General features: G+C 48.1%; 1 protein-coding gene across 2 annotated transcripts in view; it reads left to right on the forward strand.

Moving 5' to 3' along the window:
* Positions 1-17,416, forward strand: part of LOC110496665 (ribosome biogenesis protein bop1) — a 102,651-nt gene that overhangs the window by 11,546 nt on the left and 73,689 nt on the right. The window contains exon 3 of one of the 2 annotated variants that reach the window (XM_036953457.2): positions 4,186-4,326. In XM_036953457.2, the coding sequence (XP_036809352.2) occupies positions 4,186-4,326 (141 nt within the window). The remainder of the gene's footprint in view (positions 1-4,185; positions 4,327-17,416) is intronic. The other variant, XM_036953458.2, reaches the window with a different exon arrangement.

Here is a 17,416-nt window from a genome sequence, read left to right on the forward strand (position 1 = left end):
CTGGCAAATCAATCACACGAAGATATTTGTATTTGAACAATTTTGTTGCAAACGCTGTCGAGACTTAACATATGCAAGAGCATTCATATCAACCACATGGTGGCGCTATAATGGGTGGATGTTTATATATCTTGCTCCGTTTGCCTCAGTGCTGAAATTTTGCACACATGCTCAGGGATATGAGTCTAACCCACGGCGATATCTGACACCACTGGCTCAATTTTGACAACTTGGGTGAATGGTACATCTTGCAAAAGAGAGCCTTCATTTTACAAAATAACAATGATTGGTACGAGGGGCCTTGCATCATTCATCAGGGACAACATGTTTACTGTTGTCTTTTATTTCATTACTGCCATGTGGATTTTAGCATCACTCAATTCAAACACTGGTCTTGGCTGTTTTTAAGTGTGCAGTCCTTCAAGTAAGTTTGGCAATGCCAAGAGATGCAAACAAAGGACAAAGTTTAAGCAAAAAAATAATTGTATTATGTTATTGCAAAGGCAATTTTGCGTATTTGAAACCTTGAAATCACCATGTGCTGTTGTCTGGTAGCGGGAGGCACATCTGTTCCCCACTGCAGCCTTCTAATCCATCCAGACTCATTGTTTTTTCTCTTTTCTCCTCCCTGTTCTTGTGAATAAAGAATCTGGGCCTTCAACACACCAGGCAGAAGTTAATGTGGCTGCTGGAGGCTTTATGGTCCCTGGGAGAGTCCCCTGGTGCAACGGCCGGCTGCGGCCAGCTCACTTCGATCGGGCCAGCCAGCTCTGCCGTTGGCCGGCCAGCCGATCCGCGCTCTCGGCGTGTGAGTGGGTGGGAGATGCCGATTAGAGTGGGGGAGGAAAGGGTAGACTTTGACTGGGGGGGGCTCATCTTACAGTAACCAGGAAGGCTTTGCTCCTAATGCACCCACGCAGGAGCTCTGGTCTTCAGACGTGTCTGGGCCACTTCCACCGTGGGTTACACATGTCTCCTCCATCCACCAGCCGTTAAAGTTTTGGAGAGGTGGAGGAATGTGAGGACATGGGTCAAAATGATGGTGGACATGGGGGAATGGTATCCCAGACAACAAGACAAAGTGCATCCCCTTTGTTTACTCGATTTTAGTCCCTTAAAACACTTAACTCCCACCCCCGCTAATACAACTCCTACCCCCGCTAATACAACTCCCACCCCCGCTAATACAACTCCCACCCCCGCTAATACAACTCACACCCCTGCTAATACAATACAATACAATAATTTTTCCCTGGGCCCTGTGTGAGGGTTGTGTAGCAGAGTTCACCCCAGGATGACCCCTCTCTCTAGATGGAGGTGCTGTAGCAGGCCAAACCAGGGACCGGGAGCCTAAGTGGGCTTATCGTTTGGGTTTTGCTCCCAATTAAGTGGAAGTGTGAATGCAACGTGAAGTCCTTCTGATGGATCCATTCAGGCTTCACCCTGTAACTCAAAGGATGCAGCATGGTATTGGGGAACCTGGGGCCTGCTTGCGTCCGCTTTGGAGCATTAAAAACAAGTTGTTGGCCAATGTGTGGAGAGTGTGTGTGTTTGAACCACTGTGTGTGTGCTCGGAACCAAAAGGCCTGCAGGCGGTTCAAGCCAGAAATGATTCATTTCACAGATTTTGTACATTACCAGCTATAACCCTGGTAATGGATGTATATTTGGCTCTATACGCCAATATATTTTGAGTATCAAGACGTTCATTTGAATGTCCCTACTAAGAGCATTAATTATGGGGAAAAATAATGGCCTTAGCAAATGGCTTCTCCTAAATGACTCTGTGCAGTGCCTTCTAGTCCTCAGCCTCTCTCTCTCTCCTGACTGACTCTGTGCAGTGTCTTCCCAGCCTCTCTCCTGACTGAGTCTGTGCAGTGCCTTCCAGTCCTCAGCCTCTCTCTCTCTCTCTCTCCTGACTGACTCTGTGCAGTGTCTTCCCAGCCTCTCTCCTGACTGAGTCTGTGCAGTGCCTTCCAGTCCTCAGCCTCTCTCTCTCTCTCTCCTGACTGACTCTGTGCAGTGTCTTCCAGTCCTCAGCCTCTCTCTCTCCTGACTGACTCTATACAGTGCCTTCCCAGCCTCTCTCTCCTGACTGACTCTGTGCAGTGTCTTCCAGTCCTCAGTCTCTCTCTCTCTCTCTCTCTCTCGACACTCTGTACAGTGCCTTCCAGTCCCCAGCCTCTCTCTCTCTCTCTCTCGACTGACTCTGTACAGTGCCTTCCAGTCCCCAGCCTCTCTCTCTCTCTCTCTCTCGACTGACTCTGTACAGTGCCTTCCAGTCCCCAGCCTCTCTCTCTCTCTCTCCTGACTGACTCTGTGCAGTGCCTTCCCGTCCTCAGCCTCTCTCCGGACTGACTCTGTGCAGTGCCTTCCCAGCCTCTCTCCTGACTGACTCTGTGCAGTGCCTTCCCAGCCTCTCTCCTGACTGACTCTGTGCAGTGCCTTCCCATCCTCAGCCTCTCTCTCTCCTGACTGACTCTGTGCAGTGCCTTTCCAGCCTCTCTCTCTCTCTCCTGACTGACTCTGTGCAGTGCCTTTCCAGCCTCTCTCTCTCTCTCTCCTGACTGACTGTGCAGTGCCTTTCCAGCCTCTCTCTCTCTCCTGACTGACTCTGTGCAGTGCCTTTCCAGCCTCTCTCTCTCTCTCCTGACTGACTCTGTGCAGTGCCTTTCCAGCCTCTCTCTCTCTCTCTCTCTCTCTCCTGACTGACTCTGTGCAGTGCCTTTCCAGCCTCTCTCTCTCTCTCTCTCCTGACTGACTCTGTGCAGTGCCTTCCCAGCCTCTCTCTCTCTCTCCTGACTGACTCTGTGCAGTGCCTTCCCGTCCACAGCATCTATCTCTCTCTCCTGACTGACTCTGTGCAGTGCCTTCCCGTCCACAGCCTCTCTCTGACATTTTATCCTCGTCGGCGGTTGTGGTCACATGGGCTCCGGGCCAAGCTCAGCTGGAAGTCCAGCCCACTGCGTGTTTTCAAGCTGTATGATCCACTCTGCAAGCCCTTCTCTTTTGGCTGGTCTGTTGCACATCATCTGGACAAGTCGTCTGTCGTGGTCTCACTCTCTCCCTCCACCCCTGCCCCGCAATCTCCTCATCCCTGTAACAGTAAACAGATTAGCTTGGCCATCCTCCAGCAGACTTGTAGCGTAGCCAGGAAGACCCACTCTTCTATCTGGTCTGCTATTTTACAAGCGTTGGCTTCTGTGTTGTGAAGTAAACAAGGTTCTCTCTTGGCTTTATTAAACAGCCTCCTACTCAAACCCCACTTTACCTTGTTTGTTCAGTTCAAGAGGAGGCCACAGCAGAGCGAAACTCAGGTCTGACTGAAATCCCCTGGGCGTAAAAATGCATTTAGTATTAAAGCTGGGCCCAGGCAGCTCTGTCTTGATGGGGATTTAACTAGGCATCAGGGAGGAAGTGTTTCACTTAGAGCTGCAGGCCAAAAGATACCGGGACCCATAGGAGGCATAAATCATAGCAGGTTACTCACCTGCCTGTCACTGCCTCTAGGGAAATGAGACTGCAACCTCAAAGAACTTCTCTCTCTCCCTCCCTCTATACCTCTATCTCCTTGTCTCAAAGCAGTTCATTCCCCCTTCCTCCCTCTGTGCATCCACCCCCTCTTTCCTCCATGCATCCATCCCCCCCCCCCCCCCCCCCCCTCCTCCATGCATCCATCCCGCCCTCCCTTACATCCCTCTATCCCTTCATTCCTGTTAAGAGAGCCTTTGACGGCTCTGCGTCTGTGTGACTGATGGCTCACAGTAAAGCACGTCTAGTGGTGGGTCCTTGGATCCTTTCATCCTCGCTGGCCTTCCACTCACACAGGATGTGCCTTTCTGGTGACTGCTCCTAGTGTGTGAGTGTGAGAGAATCATGCAAAGGAAGCTGTGTAAATAAATGGGAATCCTAAAACATGGGAACTGTCATTGAGCCATTTAAGGGCATCAAATAATCAGTCGTCTCTTCAAGCCTGCAGGAAGTTTTATTTCCTAAAACTGCTTCTATTTTACTTACAGGTCTGACCGAGTTGATTGGCTTAGATAATTAGACAAAAATGCCTTTAACAGCACCAAGCAGGGAAGTAATTCCCCCCATAGCTTAAAAAATGTACCAGAACTTGTTAGCATAGCAACCGGTTGCTATGAACTCTAAATGTCAATCCTTGGTGTCTTGTTTTCATAGCAGCCAGACGTTAAAACTGCACCAAAGCAGAAGAGGAAGATGAAAAAAGGCGAGGGAGTCGCCATGGACGACGGAGGAGAGAAGGGCCTGAGCACCACCCGGCTTGGGGACGAGTATGAACACGACACCTCCGATGAAGAGGTAAGGTCATTGTTTTAACATCAGTCAACTTGATATCATGAAATCAATCATGAAAATGCTGCTGAGACAAACCCTGCATTTGTCACTCAATTTGTTTTCTTCCACTGGGCCTCCTTTTTATTTGAGTAGTCATTTGACTAGCATTTCTAGATGTATTTGGATGCCTAACATATTGGGGATTTGGTGTACAAATAAGCTGATAATGTACACTGAAGGCCATGAACTGCTGTTCTTTACCTACCCAGAACAGAGTTCGTTGGAGTAATGTGCTTTTTCAGAACCATCACATATAAATTGTCCTCAAAGTTTGTACGGATATTTGGTCCATGGAATGTCCACCAGTGAGAACACGCACACACATTTTCCAATGTCCTATACTCTAGAAATAAGATGCATTCTGTCTGAGGCTCAAACAGAATAGAAAAGAACAAGGGACAATTTCATTGAGATTTGAATGAATAGATTTAGCAGATTGTAGTGAAACACACTAACCACCATGCATTGTTGTTTCATCACCTTGTACTATAGCAACATCTCATGTGTTCCTGCTGTAGTGCTTCCTAATACACTGCTGTTCTGATCCCTGCAGTCTGGTGAACGTGTCCTCCAGTCTGTCTGTAGTCAGAGACTCAACAGATTGGCTTCCACTCGTTTCTCATTATTGGGTTAAACAGACACACTGTACTTTTTATGGTGTTGCTTTTCAAGTGAGCTCAGAAGCAGCGTATGATGATGTAGTCGTGTGTGTGCTTCATGCCACCGCAACCAAGCAGGAGACCTGCAGGACGGAGATTTTTTTTCCTTATTTGCATGTTGGCCTATTAAAGCCTTATTTTTGTACTCTGCTATTTAATTTACAGGGTCCGTTGAGAAGCGTTGAACCCTGTGGTTTAGATCATTTGCCAGGCCATACAACCTTGAAACTGTCAGCCATCCAACACTGTTTCTGGCACTTGGCTCTGGGATGAGGAATGTGTTGTAGCTAGTGAAGGGGCCATATTGTTCTTGGGAAGGGCTTTGCTTTTAAAAGAGAGTGAGGTGGGTTTAATGCCCTGTGAAATAATATAGGACACAACTGGAATCAAAACTGCTTACTTGATTTAGTTTCTAAAGAGACTTCAGCAGAGCTTTTGAAAGCTGAGGGCTTTTTAAGAGACCCGGGGCTTGTTTAAACAGAGGTGTTTCAGATTCAAGTCACTTTGTCCATAGTGGGGGGGCATCATGTGTGCGAGCCGGAGCCCACAGGTGTCTGTGGTACTATGACTCAGGGGTCGGGGGTGGGGCGGTGTGTGTGTGTGTGGAGAGGAAGGGGGGGTCGGGGGTGAAGAGGAGGGAGAGAGTGTGTAATGGGTGAGTGAGTCAAGAATAGGTGTTCCAGAGGGGCAGAAACTCATCCCACCCTAAACCTGATCCTTCTACTGATGGCATTATCCTCCCCTACACAGTCTAACAGTGTCAGAAGAGTCCTCTATGGCGAGATGGAATGAGTCTCTTATTTCATGAAAACAGATGTTCCATGTGTTCCCCTCCCTCAACTTAAGTTCCCCTTATTTAAGGATCTACTGTCTTCAACCCTTGTTAGAGTTTTGGGTTAACGGACCGTCCGACGAGAGGACAGAGGAAATGGAAAACATCACTGGTTCCATCTTGTCATTCTGATCATTTCCTCCAGTAGCCGGCCTGACCCTAGACTGACCCTAGACTGGCCGGCCTGACCCTAGACTGACCCTAGACTGACCCTAGACTGGCCCTAGACTGGCCCTAGACTGGCCCTAGACTGGCCCTGGACTGGCCGGCCTGACCCAGGACTGACCCTAGACTGACCCTAGACTGACCGTAGACTGACCCTAGTCTGACCCTGGACTGACCCTAGACTGACCCTAGACTGGCCCTAGACTGACCCTAGACTGACCCTAGACTGGCCCTAGACTGACCCTAGACTGACCCTAGACTGGCCGGCCTGGCCCTAGACTGACCCTAGACTGGCCGGTCTGACCCTAGACTGGCCCTAGACTGGCCGGCCTGACCCTAGACTGGCCGGTCTGACCCTAGCCTGACCCTAGACTGACCCTAGACTGGCCGGTCTGACCCTAGACTGGCCCTAGACTGGCCGGTCTGACCCTAGATTGACCCTAGACTGGCCGGCCTGACCCTAGACTGGCCCTAGACTGGCCGATCTGACCCTAGACTGGCCCTAGACTGGCCGGCCTGGCCCTAGACGGGCCGGCCTGACCCTGGTCGGTGTGGTCACTGTGTTGCTGCTGCCCCACATGAGTGGAACCACGGTGGTCCTGGTCCATTTGGCATGCGTTATATTAGTCCCCTGCCTGGGAACAGGAGATGGGATTCTTCCTCGCCGTCCTGTTGCAGGTAGCCTGTCGGCGCACAAGTTATCTACAAACAAACCTGCGGTCAAAAATGTTGCTAGTTTATTCTTCTTCTCCTTCCTTTTGTAATAAAGGGCTATTTCCTGTTTCGCGGAGTGAAGGGGGAATACGTGAGACTGCAGCAGGGCCTGTCCGAGGCCTCCTCGCCCGGCAGGAAGGGGCTTTTTCTCCCGCAATTGCTTTTCCATGTGCTCTTTGAGATGAATGAAGACACATTGTGGAATGGAGGGGGGGAAGTGAGAGAGAGAACCCTGGATCCCCACTACGCCTCCTTCTTCCTGCCTCTGCATAGCTACTGCTCAACGGGACCTGTGCACAATGCAGGAGAACTCAATTCGGTAGCACACTAGACCGGGAAGGGTGTGCATGTGCGAGTGAGTGAGGGACGGGGAGCTCAGGGGGAAATGCTCAATTGGGAGATTGGCAAACAGGGTTGGCAGGGCTGCCAAAGCTCTTAACAGGCTGGGAGTGTTAGTGAGTGCATGTGTGCCCCCTGCCTTGTGCATGTGGCTGTGCTCACTGTGTAGTAGGCTTGTGGCTGTGCTCACTGTGTAGTAGGCTTGTGGCTGTGCTCACTGCGTAGTAGGCTTGTGGCTGTGCTCACTGTGTAGTAGGCTTGTGGCTGTGCTCACTGCATAGTAGGCTTGTGGCTGTGCTCACTGCGTAGGAGGCTTGTGGCTGTGCTCACTGCGTAGGAGGCTTGTGGCTGTGCTCACTGTGTAGGAGGCTTGTGGCTGTGCTCACTGTGTAGTAGGCTTGTGGCTGTGCTCACTGTGTAGTAGGCTTGTGGCTGTGCTCACTGTGTAGTAGGCTTGTGGCTGTGCTCACTGTGTAGTAGGCTTGTGGCTGTGCTCACTGCGTAGTAGGCTTGTGCGGTATCCAGATGGTCATACCATCATACCGACCTTGTGCCATACCAGGATATTTGGTAATACCGGCACTGAACACAAGGGACGCTGTTTTCAAACCCCACTAATACTCAGTAAATCGAAGGTTGGCGATAAAGAATGCTAACTAAATGCTAAAGAGCGCATTGTGAACATATTTTAAACAGTCTCGGACCTAAACTATACAAGTCCCAGTTTGCTACACACAGAAACCAAATATCAAACAGCAAGGCTCTTGATCCAGGAGGGAATTCTCTACTGTTACCAAGTGAATGGTTGATTTTGGAAGAAGTAACTTGCTACTAAATTAGTGAACCAAATGCTTAGCTGCAGAGCATTTATCACATTTTAGACTGGTACCTTAATAGTTAGAACATATCTAGCAGGCAAACATTTAATTGTTAATTCCATACTGTAACTAGGTCACCTGGTGAATGCTGCATGACAGTGAGTGACTCACAAGGCTCCCGTCTCTCCTCTGTCTGCTTGTAAACAAACACCATGTGACTGGGGACTACCAATAAGCTTCATAATGACAAATTGTGAAAGTTGAAATGAAGAACGCCATCTTCTTTATCTCTTAACCTATTGAATATGTTGACTGTAGGTCTTCACCACAAATATTGACATTTGATTAAAAATTGTATTGTTTTGATGGTATTGAAAAACCATCCTGTGTCTTTTTCTAAATACCCATAACCGCCCAAGCCTACTGCGTAGCCACCTGGTTGGTTGTTCTTGTGGCTGTGCTCACAGCGTAGCTTCCTGGTTGGTTGGTTGTTCTTGTGGCTGTGCTCACAGCGTAGCCTCCTGGTTGGTTGGTTGTTCTTGTGGCTGTGCTCACAGCGTAGCCTCCTGGTTGGTTGGTTGGTTGTTCTTGTGGCTGTGCTCACAGCGTAGCCTCCTGGTTGGTTGGTTGTTCTTGTGGCTGTGCTCACAGCGTAGCCTCCTGGTTGGTTGGTTGGTTGTTCTTGTGGCTGTGCTCACAGCGTAGCCTCCTGGTTGGTTGGTTGTTCTTGTGGCTGTGCTCACAGCGTAGCCTCCTGGTTGGTTGGTTGGTTGTTCTTGTGGCTGTGCTCACAGCGTAGCCTCCTGGTTGGTTGGCTGTTCTTTTTAAGCTCGGCACGGGAAGTTAGAGCTCTTTCGAACGACAAGGCACTCACTCGGGAATTTGGTGGACCACAGACAAACCTAAAATATGTGGGTCCTTAGGCAGACACTTTAACGGCTCTCTTGAAGGCTGCATTGATATTTAGGACATCCATGATGTAGGCTCCCACCTCTACACTCCCCATCCCAGATCTTGTCTACTTAGTTTGGGTACCCTTGCCAAGCTTCCCCTATGATGAAAACTCCAGCATTGTGGGCCTCTTGCATACCTGAACTCTTGTGGTGCTAGTAGTAGACTGTAGACATGATGAAATCAGTATTATTATTTTTGGTTTCTCTCTGTAAAGCTGTTTTTGTGAGACTACGGCTCAAGGGTACATTTACATCACAACATTTCCGTGTTTGGTGCACTCAACTCTGACATGGCATAATATCAATTTTAGTGTGCGCATTACTGACGGAGCGGACAGGGGAGATGGAGATGCATACTTGGCAGCCATTTTAAACTCTCCGCCTGACAACCTTAGATTACCCTGCAAGGCTGTGCTGCCTGACTTACCAGCAGGTCCACAGGAACAGAACACAGTTCAGCCAGGCTTTTGAGTGCACCATTCGGTGTAGAAGCAACATCCATGCCAAGACGTGAGTTTCCTGAGAGTGAATTCGTATCAACATGCACGGCACACCATCACGTGTGCTGTGCTGGGAATAAAAAAATAATAATACTTCATCATTGCTGAAAAGTTTCCTCAAAATGTTTTGGTTAAATCAAACCTTTTTTCACAACCTCAAGATAAAAGTTCCTTGAATCGCCAGCCTACGTCTAACGTCTAGGATATGTTAGTTATCTTCCTCTGGCATCTCCGGCATGTGCTGAGACGGTCTACCTTTAAAAAAAAAAGTTTTCCTGAAGCCCTTGACACCCCCCCCCCCCCCCTCCTGTTATTTCAGCCTAATCAACGATAGGATGATTCAGATGTGGACGGGCTTTAATTGTGTGATCCTATCTGTTTCAGGAAGGCTATTCCTCTGTCAGAACTCTCAGGTGCTCAGTAGCAAGCAGCCTGTAGGAGGAGGCTTATTTTCATTTCATTACCAACCATAACAAACAGGCTCTCTACGTTGTGACGTGTTGGGTGTCCCGTTTAACCATGAGCTAAGAGACCAGACTCGTATTCTCCTCCACGTCCTCCTCTACCCTCCTCTCGAAAATCTGATGAAACCAGATTTTGAAAAGGGGGTTGGAAATAGAGGTACTCATGTCTGGAAGTGAGGGTTTTTTTTTCTTCCGCAAAATGTTAGTAATCCCAAAGTTTAATTTTGTGATTGGGATGTCTCCAGGTGGTGGTTTCTAATGCCTTCCAGATGGTATCCACCACAATCCCAGTCCAATTCGTGATGGCAGTTAATTTCTTTTAAAGCAGGGATTTTCAGACTTTCTTTCGGACTGGGACTGGCGGCTCTCTGACTGGATGAGGGGAGACCAGACCACAGCGTCCTTCTCTCTGTTTTTATTAGCACCTCTGATTGACAGCAGACAGGGAGAGAGTGGTTCTATTTCCAGTGTTGACATCTGGGCCCAGCTCGAGAGGACAGGACACGGTGTGATCTGGACCCAGTGTCCCTTTGACTGAGGTCAAACTCTCTCTTTTGTCTCTCTCCGCTTTTCCCTCTCTGTCACTCTGTCTCCATCTCTCCTCCCTCTCACTTTATCACTCCCTCGCTCTTTTCTTCCCTCCCTCTGTCCTCCGTGCTCAGCCACAATGCGCTGATTGAGCCAGAGTCTCATTGGGAACAGCTTGTTACCTAAAGCAGTCAAAATAAATGTATTCAGGTTCCTCCTGGGTGTAGTAGCTGTGGTAAAACGTAACAAAAACCTGCCTGTGTGGATTAGGAAAAAGAGAACCGGATATCAACTCTGATTTCAGGAGAGGCTCAGAGGCATGTTTAGCTATCAGTGCTTCAGCAGAGTTTGCTGGCTGTTTGTATTGGCTAAACTGAGGCCATGGGCATTGGTCTTAGTCCCTCCATAGCTTCTCCCAGGTCCTTCTTCCCCATTATTGAGTTAAAAGCTGTCATGGAGGGCGGTCCATGGTTTCCTCTGGTCGTGTTGCTGCGTTCCAGCCATGAAATTGAATCGATTAAGGGAACGTGGACTAGGGGGGTCTATTTCAACACAACCTTAGCCCAGGAAAGGGCCTTAGGAGCGGGCCCCTCCTCCAGTACATCTACTGGGAGTCTACTTCTATTATCTGTCCTAAATGTTCCTGAAGACCAGCACCTATAGCCAGGGTGTGAGTGCGGCCTTTTTTAATTGGGAAAGCAGAGGGCCCATACATGTGTGAGACTGGAGAACATGTTTCATCTATGTATGCATGTATGGAGAGGTTGTTTCAACGCTGTTCTGGTCATGCCGTGGTTAAACAGATAGCCCCATGCCCTGTACAGACTTCTAGTCTACAGTGTTGAACTACAATTTTTTTTACCCCCACTCCTGTTCATTCAATTAATTTCACTCCAACCAACCTCCCTCCCCAAATATGAAGTATTTTTATATTTTTACAAGCAGTAATGTCCATGTTGCCGCAAAGGAGTTATGGCCAAACACCGCCAGCCAGGTACATCAGCAGCGGTCGGAGAATGGGGCCTTGCGTTTGACGGCTGAAATGAAATAACCATTGCCAGCCCTCAGCGGCCACTAAAACTTCCTTTATGGAAGTCGATGTAGCCGACAGGAATGGTGGAAGTGCCGTTGGTTGGTTACGCCTTAACCCAAAGACATAATCAACCCTACTTTTCCAATATCTGCGTCTGATTTCAACTGAAACCCACCGCTTATTCGCTTAGTGGATTATTCCCTTGTTTTTTCTTCTCATTTTATTAGAGGAACAACCAGACCTGACATTTAAATAGAGTATAGGATCTTTTGTTTCGCTTTTTTGTCCCTCAGCCATTTGGATGACATTTTCGTGGGAGAGAAACAAATGAGGAATATATTTTGTGCTTCGGCAGACACGGCCATGGTTTTTATGAAATGTCTGCTGCGGCGCTAGAGTGGTTTTGTTCTAGAATCCATTCTTAAAGATTGATCAAATTGAACCTAATAGAACGGTGATCTGTTTAACAGCATTAGACAGTAGGATATTGATATATAGCCATATAGACTCCTCTGACTACCTCTCTCATACTGTTGCCATCCGGATGGATGTCATAACCAATATTTATCTCTTTTTGAGGGTGTTAATCTTAATATATTATGACGCCAACTATACTGAAGTAGAGTAGTTTTTCCATTCCAACCCATTTGAGGATTGTTACCTGGGTAAAGAATCTTCCATACCTATATGTGACCGAGAGATTTCCACTTGGTACAACTCATTTTTGACACAAATTTTTGTCATGGGCTCAAATGGCTTCCCGTCCATAGACTTGTTGGAAATGATCTGAAGTCTAGACCTTCTAGACCGTCTAGTCCCAGCCACTTGGTCTCATTTAACCTCCTACAATAGTTAGCCCATACCCAGTCAGTATGGAATTTATGTCCATCCACTATTAGTCAAGTCAGTTGACGGCCAAACCCTAACCCGGACGACGCTGGGCCAATTGTGCGCCACCCTATGAGATACCCAATCACGGCCAGTTGTGATACAGCCCGGAATCAAACCAGGGTCTGTAGTGACGCCTCTAGCACTGAGATGCAGTGCCTTAGACCACCTTGCCACTCGGGAGACTCAGTGTGGTCATCTGAATGCAGCTAGCCCTACGGTTGGTGCTGACGTGTTTTGATATGAACCCTGAAACAATGTCATGATTGATGGAGTCACCTTAGCAGGTTACCTAGAAGATACATTTGGTGTCTCCTTAAACAGTCTAATATTGTTCAGTGAACGCTGTGCTGCCCCCGGGCCAAACAAAGGGCCGTGAGAGGTCTCCGAGGAGAGGACCAGGTCTGCCATTTGTATTGGCCCAGGATAAACTACTTATCAAACCGTTCCTGTCCTAGGGACACAAAGATTTGCATTCAAGCTCCACTACACTGCTGAAATCAATATGGTGATAAAATGAACAGACAGGTAGTAAATGATGTGTAATCTTGGCCTGTCACTGCACTGTCAGCAGGAAATCTCTTTTTAATAGTCTATTTAAGGAGACGCAGGGTTGTGTTTTTCTAAGTCAAAGGCGGGGATGTTGATCCAGAGTCTGGGTGGATGGGGGGGGGGGGGGATCTTGAGAAGTGGCTGGGTGAATCGCGTGCTGCTCTGAGTCTAAACCTGGGCCGTGGCGCGTCGGACCCTTGCAGGTGCGCGGAGGTGGGGGGGTGTGAGTGTGGGGCTGCCAGAGCAGCCACCTGTCGTTCCGTAGTTTTTAGGACTTCCTTTTCATCCGGTCTTCAGCACGGCTCCCAGTTGGCCCAGTGTGTGTCCTGTTGCCAGAAGGCCTGATTGAAACCAACTGCCAGCGGGGGCTGCCATGTGTTTCAGTTAGAAGGGGGAAGTTCCGAGATGGAGGGGTGGGATTGTGAGGCGAAACCCTGGAGTGGGAAGCGGGGGACGGGGTTTGAGTGAAGAGGGAGTGGGTGGGGAGGGGAGGGGGGCAAGCTGAAAGCTTGAAGCTCTCATCTTCTGCACAGCTGAGAGATGAGCTGTCTAGACTGCTTTATTTTTCATTTACACCATGTTGGCTCCCCCCCCCTCTCAGAGCTGCAGAGTTTCTACACAGAGACTGGGGTTGTAAAAATCTATTACGGCGGCTCCGGGTGAGGAAGAGCGTAGTGTGGCTGAAAAGCTGTCCTCACCTCGACTCCCTTCTGTCTTTATTCCATCTCCCTCTTTTCCTCTCGTATAAAAGTCTTCCCTCTATCTATGTACTCTGGCAACGGCCCTCATTTTTACCTGAAAATATGCGTTTGCGCCATTGAAACCTATGGTGGTGGCTGCCGTGGCGAAAGTGAATGGAATTGACATCACTGGGATATTGGAGTTTATGGTTAGTTGGGAAATCTGCGTTCTCAGAGGCAAGCAAGCGAGGGATCGCCTGGTTCTCTTTTTACCCAATGTTTTTCTCTTCTGTCATAACTGCAAGCTTTAGCAGAGTGGAGGGGAAAGGGAAGCTTCAGGGCATCATTAGATATTTAATTCCCAATAAATAACTACTTTCTCTGAATGATGTACCGGACGCTTTTCCCCCAGGTGGAAAAACCATTTTCAAATAAACCTGGACGGGCTCAGTCGGAATGCAAAGTTTCCACATGCCGTACACACTCCAAGGTTAAACGGCGTGTACGAGGATCCTCCAGAGTGTTTATCAAGTCAGCGTGTCGTGTGGTCCTCACAGTGGCCTCGGCAAGCAGCGACTAGACTCAGCCTCACTATGAATAATGAGTGCCTGACCTCGCCGTGACCTCTGAAATTGTGGTTTTGCTATTTTGCGAAATAATAAACAGATACATTTTTATAGGCCCCGGTTCCTACAGTACGACCGTATAGTATAAGACGTTGGAAATGAAAAGTTGGAGGAGGAGGTTGGGACTCCTGGTCTCCAGCTGCAGTGACAGATGAGGGATTCGTCTGGCGGAGCTAAGGGCCTTCTGCGTCGCTAAGTCTGGGTTCCTACACCCCCCTGTGGTTATCCCTAGCCCTGTGTAGGGTAAGTCTGGGTTTCTACACCCCCCCCCCCTGTGGTTATCCCTAGCCCCGTGTAGGGTAAGTCTGGGTTCCTAAACCCCCCTGTGGTTATCCATAGCCCTGTGTAGGGTAAGTCTGGGTTCCTACACCCCTCTGTGGTTATCCCTAGCCCTGTGTAGGGTAAGTCTGGGTTCCTACACCCACCTGTGGTTATCCCTAGCCCTGTGTAGGGTAAGTCTGGGTTCCTACACCCCCCTGTGGTTATCCCTAGCCCTGTGTAGGGTAAGCCTCCACCCCTGGCCTCTCTCACGGTCATCCTCTAAGTGGGCTTTGGGTGGAGAGGAGCCGGCTGATGTTGAACAGAGCTTCTACAGTCTTTAGACATGAGTCTCAATGGGCTGGCTGCTAACTGCTAACCATTCCCTATGCCAGATTGGGACGCATGGGGACTTAGAAGAGACAGACCAACCAACAGCACCATTTCCAACCCCATATGTTGAATCAGAGTAAGCTTCCTAACTGTCATCAACGCCATGCAGAGACAGTACTCTGGTGTTCATCTGTCGGGGGGGGGGGGGCTTCACTTGTTGTCTGATTACTCCTGTCCTGTACTCCGTCTCTTTGAAGTGTCTCTACACCAGGAGGCAGAGGAACAGGAGAACAGACAGTATTTTACCACAGATTATTTTGTCTTTCTGTCTCTACACCAGGAGGCAGAGGAACAGGAGAACAGACAGTATTTTACCACAGATTATTTTGTCTTTCTGTCTCTATAGCAGGAGACTGAGGAACAGGAGAACAGACAGTATTTTACCACAGATTATTTTGTCTTTCTGTCTCTATAGCAGGAGACTGAGGAACAGGAGAACAGACAGTATTTTACCACAGATTATTTTGTCTTTCTGTCTCTATAGCAGGAGACTGAGGAACAGGAGTAGCGTGTGTTTTACTTGGAAGTGTAACAGGTGAAACCCATGTACTTTAAACTTGAAGTAGTAAATTCCGCCACCCAGTACATTCACAATGGCTTCCCACTGTTGGTGCCACAACGTGGGCTGAAGTGATCTCTAGATTGCTCTACACAAAGGAACAGTAGTAGGTTTCCATCCAATTGGCAACAGATTTTCATGCAAATATGAAAAAATATGCATCAAAAAAATGTGTGCATTTCCCACCCAACGGACTTGTTGTGGATAAAAACCAGTGCGTGATGATATGGTCCACACACGATGTACCATTCACTTCATTTTTGCATGTACCGAATGAAAATTCAAAGTTCATTGTGTTTTGAAATGATGGTTAGTCATATCAATATTTGCGCATCACATCGTTTCCACCACCATTTCTCTCATAAATCATTTTACAGACGCAAAGAGAGCCCACCATGGAAACGTGGTTAGTGTCATGTTCTTAATGTCAATTTCAGCTTTTAACGCAAATCCTGTATGCATCTTGGCAGCATCTGGGGCAGTAGGTACCCTAGCGATTAGAGAGGCGTGCCAGGAGCTGAAGGGTTGCCAGTTTGAGTCCCGGGTCAACAGGAACAATTTGTTGGGAATTGAGCTGGCAAAGGGGGGGTTGCTGGTATCAAATCCTAGATGCCATTGCCTTCCGTTGTGCCCTTGAGCAAGGCACTTAACCCCCCACAACAACTCCCTGGGCGCCCAGAGTGGCAGCCCCCCCCCAGCACCTCTCCAATACCCGTATATGTGGTTGGACGTTGTGTTACGTTGACTAATAAAGTGAGAGGGCGAGGGAGAATTTTTGCAAAGATAAAAGAACTGAGAGATTTTGTTTTTCTTCCTTTCCAACATAACATTTGAATCTATGGTCATAGTGTGCCTTTTAAACATTACTTTGCAAATATTTATTTTAGTTGCCATTAGAAAATGTGCACATGTACACAGAAGGTTAGTGGGCTCGTCCAGATTGTCATGAATGAACGGAAAAAGAGCAGCTATCCTGGCTCCCAGCGGTCGTGAACATTTCCACATTTAGTTTCCACCGCTGACTGTGACAGGGCTGATGGGTGAGATTGACAGCAGGGGTCAACCAATAGGCCAGGCCCCAGCGGGTGGCAGCCCTGGTGGGGGAGAAAGACAGGAGGGAGCAGAGGGTGGCCTGGAGGTCAGGGAGTAGGGGACACACAGCTTTTTCTGGCGAGACTGACAGACAGAGAGACAGATTGGGAGACAACTTTTGGATTAGCTGGGGAGAAGGGGTGTTTTTTTTTAGGGGCGTGGAGACATTATGCGAAAGGGGAAGGAATTCCAGACGTGTGCAGGCTTCCTTTACAGACAGATGGCATGGTCTGTGCTGGGGGACAGTGTGGATGCCAGTGTTCATTTCGTCAACAAAAATAGTGACTCAAATATTTAGTTTTTTTTTATTGATGAGACGATAAGTGACTAAATAGACCCATAAAAAAACAAACCAAATTAATTATTTTTAATTTAATTTTACTATAATGAGACGAGACAAAATGATCTCTGTGACTAAAATCTGACTGCTAAATGGACTAGACATTTTTGTAGAGATTGAGAGCTTTTCAGCGGCACAGATGCACAGCGCAGTTCTGTTCAGCAGTGGGAAGGACGTGTCCGGAGAACAGCCTACTCAGCTGGTGAGCTGTGAGGAAGTCATGAGTGTAGGCAGACCGGCTCTATCTCCAATTCTAGCCTACACATTCACCACCAGCCTTCTAGTTAGCAACCCTGGGCCTGGTTAAGAAACACGAGCTGCTTTACAAAAGTAAAAAAACAATAGCAGCATTGAGTTTAATAGTAAAACAACAGTCTAGCTATGTTTTTATCTCCCTTGAGTAGACCATAGAAAAGTAAATCAAAAGTTTTGAATTTGTATTCTTGCACAACACTTCCATTTTTTCCCCCTGCATTTCATATACTGGTTCTGTAGCCAAGTCGCACTCTTTTCCTCAGAGAAAATGTCTTGATTGCACCTTTCAAAAGACATGACCTGTAATACCGACGCTACGTTTTGTTCTATCTTACATTGGCGGCTGCATTTTAAATTCCTGAAACGTATCACGGGCCGTTCTTAAAGTAGGCTACTTGTGGACCGG

Source organism: Oncorhynchus mykiss, chromosome 18 (genome assembly GCF_057628025.1).
Source record: "Oncorhynchus mykiss isolate SJ-2025 chromosome 18, ASM5762802v1, whole genome shotgun sequence".
NCBI classification, from domain to species: domain Eukaryota; kingdom Metazoa; phylum Chordata; class Actinopteri; order Salmoniformes; family Salmonidae; genus Oncorhynchus; species Oncorhynchus mykiss.